This window comes from Trichosurus vulpecula, chromosome 1 (assembly GCF_011100635.1).
Source record: "Trichosurus vulpecula isolate mTriVul1 chromosome 1, mTriVul1.pri, whole genome shotgun sequence".
Lineage (NCBI taxonomy): Eukaryota > Metazoa > Chordata > Mammalia > Diprotodontia > Phalangeridae > Trichosurus > Trichosurus vulpecula.
The window spans coordinates 64,453,671-64,468,648 of NC_050573.1; the positions used below are offsets into that span (position 1 = coordinate 64,453,671).

At 42.4% G+C, this 14,978-nt stretch overlaps 1 protein-coding gene across 1 annotated transcript in view; it reads right to left on the bottom strand.

Moving 5' to 3' along the window:
* Nucleotides 1-14,978, bottom strand: part of LOC118848883 (cytochrome P450 4F3-like) — a 30,081-nt gene that overhangs the window by 13,381 nt on the left and 1,722 nt on the right. Inside the window, exon 3 of the mRNA XM_036757929.1 lies at nt 1,710-1,854. Within this exon, the coding sequence (XP_036613824.1) occupies nt 1,710-1,854 (145 nt within the window). The remainder of the gene's footprint in view (nt 1-1,709; nt 1,855-14,978) is intronic.

The window sequence follows — 14,978 nt, forward strand, 5'->3', positions numbered from 1 at the left end:
CAGAGGGCAGGAGGAAGAGAGTGGAGATAGTATTATGGCCAGACACACCTAGCTGTGCTGAGTAGATACAACTTAAGGAAGGCCCCAGACATGATGCAAAGCACTCTGGACATCATCCAGACTTGATCCAACATTACCGACATAGCTACAACATGGTATCAGCACCACTACCCAAGGCATGAACTATACACATTCATGACATGAGCCAAGACAAATCACGAACATTTTATTTTGAGAGGGAGATCTATTCCTCCCAAAAATATGACTCAGAAACTCACTATGTCAAGGCCTAGACATATCCTAGACATAACCCAGTCATTCCCCAAGACATGTCCCTATAGATAGCCCCAGACATACTTCAGACACAGGCTTAAACACGGACTTAGATGGAATGCACATATGGACTTAGACATGACTTGGGTACTTTCCCTTCTCCATCTTTGAACTTCAATTGCATAGGTGATGGGAATTTCCATTGTAGAAGCTCTAGAAATCATTGTATATCTTCTACTCATCTGAAACTTAAGGTCTTAGATTTTCTGACACGCTGGGTGGTTAAGTACTTTGCCTATGATTATGTAGCTAGTGTATGTCAGACAACCTATGAACCCAGGTTTTTTCAGTCATCTGTTCATTATGCCAGGCTGTTCTCCTACCCTATATAGGATCCTAGGCCTATGCCACACATGGGACAAATTTCCCTCCCCACCCAGTCCCAGTTGCAGGGCTTTAGAGATGATATCTGTGGATATGTGGTCTGGAATTCTATATAGTCCCAATAGGGCATCAGTACCTCCTCCTCCCCCACCAACCTGTGGCACATAAGACATGACTTAGACATATCATTAAGAGAAGGGGCAGATGCTCCCATATAAGCATGATCAAGCCATCTCTTGGTCTTGGCTCTGGATGTAATTCTGGAAAAGCATCCTAGATACAAGTTTAAATATAGCCCTTTACATAGTCTAGATGTGGCTTTGGACAAAACATATATGAGGTCCCAGGGCTAGTCGGGACATGCCCTCCAAACCTGGCAACATTATAGCTCACATATGAGCCCAAAGCATGGCCTTCAAACACGGTACCCCAAAGCCCAGGTATAGTCCTACACAGCCTGAGATATGGCCTCAACCATATCATTGACACAGCTCAGACATGCATGGCTCTGAACATCCTGAGACACAGTCCCAAATATGCCACCAGTACATCTCAGACACAGCTCATATACATCTTGGATGTGGTGTGAGGAAGCCTTAGACATGGCACCAATACAGCTTAGACATGGTCTATGACAGTCTGAAGCATGATCCAAACATGGAACCAATACAGCTTAGACATGGCTTAGGATAGTCTGAAACATGACTCCAAATACAATGCCAACACAGCTTAGATACAACCCATATGTGGCCCTATGCAGCCAGAGCCCTGGACCCAGAGAAGACTCAGATGGAGACCAGATAGACCCCAGGCCCTAGGGTACAGTCCAGTCAGAGCATCTGGCTAAAGGAGAGAGATCCATGGGAGCCCAGATAAACAGGAAACAAAGTTGCCTTAAGCAAGATTTTCTATTCCCCTGCTGTTTCTGGAGCCTGTCTTGAAAGGCTTCCTTCTCTCCCCATCCCAGGGCAGGCAGGCAGCACAGAGACCTCAGCAGCCAAGCCTTAGAGTGTGAAGGGGAGTGGGGGGGAGCAGGAAAGAGGAAAATCTACCTGAGGCCAGGAGGACTGGCTTGATGCAACTGGGGTGGAAGATGCGTATCACAGGGCACCAGGCCCCTACCCACAAGCAGCACACATCTCTGAAGCTGCAGACCAGAGACTGACTGTACAGCAAACCCTCTTCAGAATTATGTATCTGGGAGAAGAATGGAGAAGGAGAAGTTCACACCTGAGGAGGAGCAAGGAGCCAGGTGGACAGAGGGGTTGACTGCTATCTGGAGTCACTTTCTTCCCTTTGTCTCCTCTCCAGCCTGTTTACTCCCCTAGAAAAAAAGTTCCCAGAATATGCCCTCCCATGAAGCTATGAGACCCAAGTAAAGAAAAGAAGAGGGAAAACTGAGGAATATTTCCTCCATTTGTGGAGTGAGGGTATATAAAGACCTTGAAAGAACTAAATAAAATATTGGGGAGGAATTGCAGGGCATCTGGACCTTTCCTTCTGTCTGAAACCTTATCTTTGCTTTAGCCATGACCCAAACAAGTTCATAGAATCATGGGACCCTAGAGCAGAATTGTTTAGTCATTTTTTCAGTCATGTGTGACTTTTCTGACCCCTTTTAGGGTTTTCTTGGCAAAGATACTGAAGTGGTTTGCCACTTCCTTTTTCAGCTCATTTTACAGTTGAGGAAACTGAGGCAAATAGAGTTAAATGACTTGCCCAGGGTCATGCAGCTGTCTCAGGCCAGGTTTGAACTCAGATTTGACTCCAGCCCCAGTGCTCTACCCACTGTGCCACCTAGTTACCCACTTCAGATTAGAATCCCATAATTTTCCAGATGAGAGAAACTGAGGCCCAGAGAGGTTATACAACTTGCCCAAGATCACCTAGGAAAAGAGTTTTCAGGCCAGGCCACTGACTTCAGATTCAGTAATCTTTCTACTATAATTGACTAACTCTCCCCGGTTCCAGGTTCCCTAACAGTCTCTCCACATAGGGCCTTGCTTAAGATTCCCTAAATTTGCCAGTTAATAATCTAAGTAAACTGGTGCCCATACACCCTCTTCTCTAGGCTGAGCTACAGATACAGGCTAGACTTATGATTTCATCAAAGTAGGTACTTCCTTGTGAGGAAATTTCCTCTACTCATGCAGCTTAGAACTTTCTAGTCTTAGAGAATTAATAACCGCACTATTCAGAGTTAAGTGACACATAACTAGAATGGACCCGAAATAGGACTTGAACCCAGGACTTCCTGAATCCCTGTCCACTCTGCAACACTGTCTCTTCCACATAGAGAGGATCAGTGTCAAGCCATTTGTTTACCTATCAGTGCTGCCCTTGTCTTCTCTGTCTGTGATTCTTCTCTCACAACTGGGCAACCATAGCCTCCTGGCTCTGACTCAGCACTGAAGGAACCTCTATGAGGAAGCATCCCACAGAATACGCAACCCTGTGAAGGAAGCGTTATGGTCATGCTCATTTTACAGATGATAAAACTTTCACTTTGAGAGGGCTGTCATTGTCAGGAAGTTTTGTTTTTTTTTTCCCTGACATGGAACCTGAATTTATGTGTTTGTAGCTTCCACTCATTGTCCTCTGGGCTTAAAAGGAAAAGTCTCATCCCCTTCCATGTGGCAGTGCTTCCTATACATGAAGAAAACAATTGTAAATTTTCTTTTCTTCTTCTAGTCTCTTCTCTAGTTTCTTTGACCAATCACATCATCACAGGAATTCCAGGCCCTTTGCCATTTTGGTTGCCCTTTACTTCATCAAAGCCCTTCCTCAAGTATGGTACTCTGACCTGAACAGGATACTCAGATGTGGTCCAACCAAGGCAGAGTCCTTGGTCAGCAGGGTCCAACCAAGTAGAACCATTTTTTTTGCTAGTCTTGGGCCTCATGCCTCTGTTAATGCTCCTCAAATCCCATTGGCTTTCTTAGTTACCTCTTTTACCATTTGGCCTAGTCTGTATTTTAAGGTGTTATTTTCTTCAGTATTTTTTGGGGGCTCCTTTACCAAGCTTTTGACTCAATTTTCATGATTTTCTTGCATCACTCTCATTTCTCATCCCAATTTTTCCTCTACCTTTCTTACTTGATTTTCAAAATCCTTTCTGAGCTCTTCCGTGGCCTGAGACCAATTCATATTTTTCTTGGAGGCTTTGGATGTAGGAACTTTGACTTTATTGTCTTCTTCTGAGTGTGTTTTGATCTTCCTTGTCATCATAGTAACTTTCTATAATTAGAGTTTTCCCGTGGTTTCTTTATCTACCCAACCTACTACTAGACTTTTAGCTATTTGTTAAAGTATGGCTATGCTTCTAGGGTTGAGGGCACACTGTCCCAAGCTTTAGGAGTTTTGTGCAGCTATTTTCAGAGATAATTCTAGGGTCCTATAAATTTTCATTTCTTCCAAGGTGGTATGATCTAAGAAGAGGTGTTTACTACTCTCCTGGCCTGTGCTCTGGTCTGTGAGTGACCACAAGCTCTCTTTTTTGCCCTGGAACTGTGAGAAGGGTCCCTCCTCTACTGTGGCCACAGGCTCTGCCATGCTAGTATCCCTCCTCACCCTGGGACTGACACCCAGGACATTGATCTGGAGCCAAGTATGGGCAAAGTAACAGTGTCATGCTTCAGGGCTAGCAAAAAGACTCCTGTAATCTCCTTCTGACCAGTTATTCAATCCCCTTAACATCTGTGGGCTGAGAGCCCCAGAAGCAGCTACTGCCACTGCTAATTGAGTGACTCCCAATGCCAACTCCTGGTTCTCTGTGGCTGGGGCTGTCCCGGCACAGCATGCACTGAACTGCGCTCTACTCTCACCCAGGTATGACAGACCTTTCCTACTGACCCTCTAAGTTGTCTTTGGCATCTGTGGGCTGAGGTGACTGGAAACCACCACTATGGCACTTCTATTGCACCTTGTTGCAATATGCCTTTCCTACCGACTCTCCAAGTTGTCTTGGACTGGAAATTTATTTCACTCCATCTTTTTGTGTGTCCTGCTACTCTAGAATTTGTTTAAAATCGATTTGTTTAGAGAGCTCAGGCAAGTCCCTGCTTTTATTCCACCTCTTGCTTCTGACTCCCAACCTCCATTTTTCTTGGAGCACTTTATGTTTCTCTGCCCCCTCCTCCATTTCATGTATCATGCTTACTTGTGTAAGTGTGATGTCACTCCTCTCTCACATTTCCCCATCTCTCACTAGGCAAGGAGTTTATTCTCCTTGAAAAGAAGCACATTATTATTTTTATTTATATGAGACGCACAGGCTGGAACCTCATACACCCATAACTATTTTTATTACATTGAATTGAATCAAATATAAGGTAGATAAGATGGGTAAGATTTCTCCTTTACAGATGAGGAAAATGAAGTCCAGAGAAGTAGTTGGACTTGCCTAATGTTAGACACAGATCAAAGTAAGGGCAGAGACTGGGATAGAACCTTACTCCAAGAGTGTGTTCTTTCCCCTAGATCCTTGATCTGTCCTTTGGCTCCCTCCCAAACCAAGATTTCCCTTTCCATATTAGGCCCATAGAAAACCGAGGCCATAGCTGAGGCCTTAAGTAAGGGAGAGATCATCTAGGGATGGTAGAGTCTGATCACGGGAATGAATGGTCCCATCCACCAGATGTGGACATCATGAAATAGATGGATCAGGTCCTGAAGAGAGCAAATACCCTCCTCAGCAGCCAGGGCCCCAGGACAACAAGCAGAGGTTAGAAACCAAGACATAAGCACCTTCACAGAGCTCCTTCTGCCAGCTACCTCCTGGACACTCCACTTCAGAGATGGAGTTCTCCTTTACTCCTTCCCTCATGCTTTTCTATTTCCTCTCTCTCAACATTTGTCTCTAACATCTATCACTTTTCCCTTCCCCTTCTTTTTCTTCTATTCCCCTTCTTTCTCACTTTCTCTCTTGTTCTCTATGGGCAACCATGTAGGACAGGGGATAAAACACTGGGCCTGGAGTCAGGAAGACACATCTTCCTGAATTCAAATCTAGCCTCAGACACTTACTAGCTGTGTGACCCTGGGCAAGTCACTTTTTGCCTCAGTTTCCTCATCTGTAAAATAAGCTGGAGAAAGAAATAGCAAGCTACTCTAGTATCTCAGACAAAAACAAACAAGCAAAAAAAATCTAACAATGAAATTACGACATGAAGAGTTGGAGATAACTGGACAAAAACATTTTAGTCTAGAGATCAACGAACATTTCTACCATAGGAATATTGGCTTGAGCACCAACCTGCTGGGAAAGCATGGCCTCCCTCCCTGATGTGCTGTGCTTCAGTGGACCCTAATCACATGGATGGGCTGCAATGGAGTCTATCACACAACCTTTGTCTTGTCTTTTTCATTTTGAATTCCTTCCATTTTTTAAAGGAAAATCTCATTCTCCCCAATAATCCGAATAACAGAGAAATGTTCCTCAAGCCATTTTTACCTTATTTCCTAAGAAGAAGACCAGCTTGTACCTTGAGCATAGATAACAACTACTCTAGGAAGGTCCATGCAAATTCACTTAGCTCTCCATACTTTATGAAAGCAAGAATCCCCCTTCTTTGTCACTTTGCTAATTTATTTTTGAATCCAAAGTCCAGTGGGCCTTCTTGGGCTAGGGTGTGGGCAATAAAGAGGAAGAATGAGATTCACTCTCTCCAGCAAAGGGGCCCAACAGAGTCTTATGCTAGCATACTCCTCCACACTCCCTCCCCAATGCCTAGATCTCTCTATGGGGCTCCATTCCCTCAAACCACAGTAGTATATGGACTGAAAATCCCCAGTGTATTCTCCTTTCTCTTGTTCTCTTGACCCAGGGATCCTTCTCCATTATTAATATCACCTCCACATCAACTCCTTTCTCAACATGAATCTCTGTATTTCCAAACATTAGAAGTTCTTTCTATTCTGCCATCACTAATTTTTTTTCAAAGTAATGGCCTTTGGGACCAAAGTAGGCACTGTTGCTCTGAACCTCCATCTACGTCTTCCATTCTACTCTTTAGCGCACACACACACACACACACACACCCTTCTACTGCTGAATAAGGCCAGACAGTGGCTTTCTAAGGCCTGCTCTCAAGACAGGGGATGAGGCAATCCTGGAAGAATTCCCAAACCCATCTTCAGCAGAATAGGGTTCACTTTCCTCTAACTTCCCCCCACTCTTGCCTAGCAGGGATTGAGGAGGTAGGTGCCATTAAAAACTAAGGAGATAGGGTGGCAATAGAAAAAGAAGAAGGAGAAAAGGAGGGAAAGGAGATGGATAAGAACAAGAAGAGGAAGAAAATGTGACTGAAAAGCCTTAGGGAGAAGGATAGAATCAGGAAAGCCATAGTGTACAGAATGGGAAAGCAGAAAGTGTTATGGGGTGATACTGGAGAAGACATTTGAGATATTATCAGAGACAGTGAGACAGAGACAGAGGAACATATTGACACAGGAACATTAGGTAATCAATCAATATGTATTTCATTCAGTTGTTGAGACATAGAAGGGGGAACCTAAGGATTGGAGATAAAGCTTAAAATCAGGAAGCCTAGATGACTTGATTGGCATGATGGAGGGAGGGAGGACAGAGTATTGTATGCCCAAGAGTTAACCTCTAGGCATATTTTGGAAACCTGCAGGTTCAGAATAGGTTAGATTGTCCCATAATGACTATGGCCACTGGGGCATCCATACCTGAGGCTAAAGTAAGGGGTCTAATGTAATCAGGCTGGCAAAATGTAAGCAATGGGTGGAAGGGCCCAAGCCATGTTACGAAAGCCTCCCAATAAGCGACCATTTGGCCCATTTCCTTCCTCAGTGATCTGTAAAGAGCACAGCAGGGGAAATCACCAGCTCCAGGCATCCCCTAAGAGACTGTGATGCTCGCCATCGTAAGACTGGCCAAGGAACCCTAATGGGAGGGGTAAAAGCAACAGCTATCCTGGTAGACTCTCCTTCTCCTCAACAATAGGGGAGGCAGCATGACATCATAGAAAGATCCCTGGATTGGGCATCAGAAGACTTGGTTTTTAGTTCTGACTGTGTGACCTTGAGCAAGCTCCCATCCTTCTCTGGGTCTCAGTGAAATGAAGGGTTAGTCTAAATGATTCCGAAGTCCATTCCACCTCTAACATTGTATGATTCTATTGGGTTGTCTTGAGCCTTGGAAATGCAGGAGAAATTTTTGATTACTAAGGGACTATGTTTTATCTCTCTATCGTAGTTTTGTGGGAAGGGATACAAGGGAGCAGAGAGATGAGAGAAAGCACAATACAATGTCAAGGGCATTGGATTGGAAGTTGAAGAGTCTCAGTATAAATCCAGGGATAGGCCTGTTTAACCATTAATTTCTTTTCTACCTCTGAAATCCTGTGAACCCTGACCATCAGAGATATATTTGACTTTGCCCATATCTGTTATTGTGTAACTTGTATAGTCCCCTATTTTAAAGGCAATACAATCTGGGAAGGTCCCCAGGTAAAGAGAGAAAGAGATGGGTTTGCTGGGAGGCTGCAGCTAGTATTCACCTTTCAAAGATTTGAGTGGAGAGAAATCAGTTACAGAATTCATGGTGCTGGTTAAATGGAACAAGTAGTCTATTCCCAGTGCCTGGAAATGAAGTTTCAGGCCAGAGACATGTGGTTATTCTAGGGGCTGACACCAGAAGTAGGATCTCCTTCAAGGGATGAGGACAGTAGCCTTTCCTGAAAAGGTGTAGTATTGACAGACTTGGCTACAGAGTCTTACAAGGGGCAGAACACAGGATGGGTCAGCATTTCTATTAAGCTGCAAGTAGAGGAAGGAAAGACTTGCTGGAGCATATGAGGCATCTGGCTCCATGCCACCTGGTCTAACCTGGGACAGTTGAGACATTGGGTTCCTCAAAGGGACTTAGCTTCATATGTAAGGGAGGAGGCTCTTTGCCCCTGCCTAAGACTCCCCTTAATACCCACATCAAGGTCCTTCTCTTAGGTTGGGCCAAGTTAACCAATAGTGTAGAAGGGAGCTTCCCAAGACTTCCAGTACCAGGGCAGTTCTTAAGATAGTGGAATAAAGCCTCCTATCACATCTGTGGCTTTTAGACATACCTCGAAATTGGCTGGGCTAAATCTTGAGCAATTGCCTTTTTTTAAAAAAAATGGATTGTCGCTTAAAAAAAACTGTAGTTATTTCCTAATAACATCCTCTTCCCCCCAAACACAACAGAACCTTCCCTTGTTGGTAATTTTTTCCAGAGATATGATGCAAAACACTGGTAGATTCTCATCACACAGATTTGGCAGTACTGGAAAACTGACCACTGTCCACGAGAGAGGTGTCAACTGTAGTCTCAACACACAAGAAATTCAAGGAGGGGAAAGAGTGATATAATATACTGCTCAATGTTCTTTGCTAGTTTCCCAAACTCCACAGTAAAACCCTTTGTGAAGCCAGGAAGCACATTACTGAATCTCTTAATAGGTTGTAGAGCTGTGGTTGATCTAATTAGCTGTCAGTAGCAGCTGCTTTACTTCTTCCTCCATAGACATCCCGCATAGTCGACTGTCTCCTATGTGAAACTGGACAGTCTCCTCATCACTTGATTCTTCATACTCATAAATGTGTTATGGAGATGCTGGAACAACCAAGACACAAAACCCCCAACTAATTCAAATGTCTATTAATACTCCAAACATGTCTCATAGGACATAGATAACAGAAATGGAAGGGGCTCAAAGCAAAATGTCTTGGTGCTGCCACTATTAAGGCATACTTCCCAAGCTTCACTAGTCTCTCTCCCTCCTCACCCTCAGCACAATCTTTTCTGCCTCTCAATAAATATGCTCTCTCCCCTGACCTCTTTCTGTATTGAGGCATCTCACTAACAGAGATTGGATAATCTTGCCTTCATCATTCCTTGGCTTCTAGTTCCAATTCAGCTCTCTAGCACTCCTGTGGATATGCTTGTACAGTCACCCAGTCTTTCCTTAGCTGTTCCCACAGAGAAAAAAGCTACACAGGGATCTTTCCCTCTCAGCTGCAGATGCAAGTTCCCTGCCCTTCCCCATTTCCAGTTTCCTAATAGGTTGGCTTTGAGGAGACTGGCATAACTGTCCTGCTCTCATGGCCTGACAACAAATTGATTAGCTCCATAAAATCATAGAACATAGAGTGCTTGAGCTGGAAGGACCCCTAGAACATACTGAAATTGGGGAAAAGACTCTTAAGACTTTCAGAATATAAAATGTTAGAATTTAAGAGGGGATCGGATCCTTAGAGGATAGAATGTCTGAATTGGAAAGAACCTTTGAATAGAGAAATTTAGAGTCAAAAGCATCCTTAGAACATTATCAAAGATGAGACGCATCTTAAAATACATATCATCAGAAGCATGAGGGTACTTAGGTTAACAAACATCAGGACTGGAAGGAAACTTAGAAATAGAATGTAAGGACTGGGAAGGATCTTAACATATAGAACATCAAAACATTAAAGGACTTTAGGATAAAGAAGTTATAAGCTTATAACAACCTTAGGACATAGAATGTCACAGTGGTTAAGGACCTCAACACATAGAATGTCAGATCTAGGAGAGCATACAAATCATTAATGTCATATTCCCCAGAGGTGGTGCTTCAATAAGATTGTAGAAATATCCCTGGTAGGGGGAACAGCGCCCCTTTAAATGTGGGGTGTCAAACTCTTGGACTTTGGGGAGCCAATATGGAGAAGTAAGCAGGAAATCCCCATGATTCTCTCCCATTCACCTCCGAACAACCATTAAATAGCAACCCAAAAGAAATCCTGGAAGAGTAGAACCAGCAAAAAGATAAGGTGAAACAAACTTTTAACCCAAGAAACTTGGAAAATCACCAAGAAAGGTCTTTCCCACTCAGGCAAAAGGAAAACACAATGCAGAACAGTGCAAACATCACCACTGGCACCCCCTATGTGCCTTGGTATACACAGGAGAACTGGCACACTCCAGCACCAAGAACTGCCACATGCTTCAGCATAGTCCTGGGCAAACAGGTAATCAGCCACCGGTGGCCAGATAGCCACGTGCTTCAGTGTAGCTTTGGGGAAATACAAGAGCACTGAACCAACCTCAGCACACACCAGACACCATCACTACCACTTTGTCTCAACATGAGGCAAGCTGCCAGAACCCCATGGCTTCCAGCAGTGCCAGCCACCCTTCACCCCACCCTCTCAGCATAGCACTAAACGTGAGAGTCCCCCATAGCTGTCAGGGCAACATCAGTGCAGCACTAGGTAAAGTGCCAGGGCCTGCAGCCCCTAGTATAAGAAGCCTGAGACAGTGTCCTTTCCACCCTGGGAGCAGAACTCAAATTTAAAAGGAAAAAAGAAGGCCAAAAGTGATGAGCAAAAATGAAAAAGGAATCTGACCATAGAAAGTTATTATGATGACTGGGAAGATCAAGACTCAAACTCAGAAGAGCACAACAATGTCAAAACACCTATGGGCAAAACTCCAAAGAAAAACAGGAAGTGATCTCAAGCCCTGAAAGATCTCATGGAAGAGCTCAAAAAGGAGCTTCAAAATCATAAGCAAGGTAGAAGAAAATTGGGGAAAATGAGAGTAATGCAAGAGAATTACGAACAAAAGAATCAATGCTTGGCAAAAGAAACCAACTGCTTAAAAAGTAGAATTGGCCAAATGGAAAAGGAAGTACAAAAGCTAACTGAGAAAAACAATTGCAGAAAAGTTAGAATTGGGCAAGTGGAGGCTAATGACTATATGAAAAATCAAGAATCAATCAAACAAATTCAGAAGAACGAAAAAATAGAAGAAAATATAAAATACCTCATTGGAAATACAACAGACCTGGAAAAATAATGTCGATACCTGAAAGTCATATTAAAAAGAGAACCTGGACAGCATCTTTCAAGAAATTATCAAGGAAAACTGCCTTGATATCCAGGAATCAAAGAGCAAAATAGGCATTGAAAGAATCCACTGATCACCTCAGAAAAGAGATCCCAAAATAAAACCTCCAAAGAACAATACAGCCAAATTACAGAACTATCAGGTCAAGGAAAAAATACTGCAAGTGGTCAGAAAGAAGCAATTCAAATATCAGGAAACCACAATCAGGATTACATTGGACTTAGCAGCTGCCACATTAAAGGATCAGAAATCATGGAACATGGTATTCTGGAAGGCAAAGGACCTAGGACTACAACTAAGAATCACCTGCCCAGTGAAATTAAGCCTAATTATTCAAGGGCAAAAATGATCATTCAATGAAACAGAGGGATTTCAAGATTTCATAAGTAGAAGAGCAGAATTGAACAAAAAATGATCTCCAATATCAAGACCCAAGAGAAGTCTTAAAACGGAAAGGGGGAAAAGAAAACATAAGGGATTCAATGGAGCTGAACTGTTTACATCCCTACATGGGAAGATAATACTTGTAATTCTGAAAAATTGTACCACTAATAGTATAGCTAGAAGGAATATACATAGACAGAAGGTACGGATGTAAGGTAAATTGGAGTAAATAACACAAAAATAACTAAGGGATGAGAAAGAGGAGTGCACTGTGTGCAGAAGAAAGGGAGAGGTAGAATGGGGTAAATTGTTTCACATGAAGAGTTGCAGAATACCTATTACAGTGGATGGAAAGACAGGATGGTGGGCAATGGGCATGGCTTGAACCAGGCCTAGGGATCTTGCATGGCCATTTTGGTCCTTGGGTGTGGCCTTTTGACTGAATCCAAGGTTTATAGAACAAATCTTTTTATTAAGAAGATTTGTTCTCTAAAGGTTGGCTTGGTCAAAAGGCTGTAGTTGAGGACCTAGAGGGCCACATGTGGCCTCAAAGCCACAGGTTCCCCTTTTCTGGCTTAAACCTTTCTCTCACCAGTAGAGGTTCAAAAAGAGAATAATATTCACAATCAGTTGAATATAGAAATCTACCTAACCAGACAAGGAAATAGGAGGCAAGGAGATTAAGTAAAGAGGAGGGTATAGTGCTGACAAAAGAGAGGGCAGTCCCTGGGGAGGGGGTAGACAGAAGTAACACTTTGGTGAGGAGGGGAAAAGTGAAAGAAGAGAAAAAAAACAGGAGGAAAAGTAGGATGGAGGAAAAAACACAGTAATCATAATTTGTAAAAGTGAATGGGATGAACTCTCTTATAAAACAGAAGTGGATAGCAGAGTAGATCAAAACCCAGAATCTTACAATATGGTGTCTATAAGAAACACACTTGAAGCAGAGAGACAGATACAGAGTATAGGTAAGGGGTTGGAGCAGTATCTCTTATGCTTCAGCTGAAGAAAAAAAGCAGAGATGGCAATCCTGACCTCAAGCAAAGCAAAAAAACAACCTAATTAAAAGCAATAAGGAAGGAAACTACATCTTCCTAAAAGGTACCATAGACAACACTAAACTTAAATGCACCAAGTGGTAGAGCATCACAGTTCTTAAAGGAGAAGTTAAGTGAGTTACAGATTCATGACCAAACAAGAGATATAGAGCATTATGAAATGCAAAATAGAAAATTTTGATTATATTAAATTAAAAGGCTTTTGCAAAAACAAAACCAATGCAACCAAGCTTAGAAGGAAAACAGAAAGTTGGGAAACAATCTTTACAGCAAGCGTCTCTGATAAAACCCTCATTTCTCAAATATATAGACAATTGTATTCATAAGAATACCACACATTCCCCAATCAATAAATAGTCAAAGGATATGAATAGGCAGTTTTCAGATGAAGAAACCAAAGCTGTCTATGTAGGCATATGAAGAAGTGCCCTAAATCACTTTTGATTACAGAAATTCAAATTAGAACAACTCTGAGGTAATACCCCACACCTATCCGATCAGCTAATGTGACAGAAAAGGAAAATGATAAATGTTGGAGAGGATGTGGAAAAATAAGGACACTAATGTACTGTTGGTAGAGTTATGAACTGATCCAACAATTCTGGAGAGCAATTTGAACTATGCCCAAAGGGCAAACAAACTGCATACTCTTTGAACCAACAATACCACTACTAGTAGGTCTGTATTCTAATGAGAGCATAAAAAGGGAAAAGGACCTACATATGTAAAATATTTATAGCCACCCTTTCTGTGGTGGCAAAATATTAGTAGTTGAGGGGATGCTGATCAATTGAGGAACGGCTGAACAAGATGTGTATGTGAATGAAATGGAACGAATGTAATGGCATACTATTGTTCACTAAGAAATGAACAGGCAGATTTCAGAAAAACCTGGAAAGACCTGTATGAACTGATGCAAAGTAAAATGAGCAGATCCAGGAAAATGTTGTACTTGTGTGATGATCAACTATGAATGACTCAGCTCTTCTCAGTAACTCAATGATCCAAGCAAATACATAGGACTCAAGAGGGAAAATGCTATCTGCATCCAGTTAAAGAACTGATGGACTCAATGCAGATCAAAGCATATTTTTTTTCACTTCATTCTTTTTCCTGGTTGTGTTTTTCCAATATGTAAGTATGTTTTACATGATAGTGTATTATAACCTGTACCATACTGTCTAACACTTTAGGAAGGAGGGTGGGGACGGAAGGAGGTAGAGAGAAATTTGAAACACTCAAAACCTTGTAAAAATTAAAGCTAAAAAGTTTCTTGAGATGTAATTGGGGAAAAAATAAAATGTCATTTAAAAATAAATAATTAAAAAGGGATGTCAGGGTCCAACCAAGGATCAAACAAATACAAACCAAAAGACTAGGTCAGGTCAAGAGTTGAGTATTCTCAGAGGGTTGAAGTAGAGGTGAGAAAGCTGAGACAAGGGGAGCTTTGGCCAATGGGCTAAGGCAAGAGTAAGCAGTGTAGACTGATTCCTCTTGGCCCTGAGGGGCAACTTTTTACAGCATTTTAATTGTTATTATGCAGATGAAGAACAGTTCTGATTTATTCACAGTGAGGGAGAGCGATGTAGGCTAGACATTCAATTTCACCCACAGAGGGAATTCCAGGAGGAGGAAACTCCCTTTACAAATGCAGGTCACCATCTTCTTTGCAACATAGTCTTGGAGAAAGGCCTAGAGCTCTAAGAAGTATAAACAGTCAGCATCACATAGCCACTATATATCAGAGCTGTGATTTGAATCCAAATGGCACCTAGCAAGCATTTTATAAATATTCACTGACTGAGTTCATCTCTTTGAAAATTCTACCTGTTGTAGCTCATTCTGCATCCTGGGGCCAAGCCAAAAAAAGTGAATTTATCCAGGTCTTCTTGTCTCCAAGGCCAGATCTCTGTCCATCCTGCCAGCTGCCCATCTCCTCATAGTTAAATAATTAAGTTTCAGAAACAGGCCTTGAACTAGGTCACATT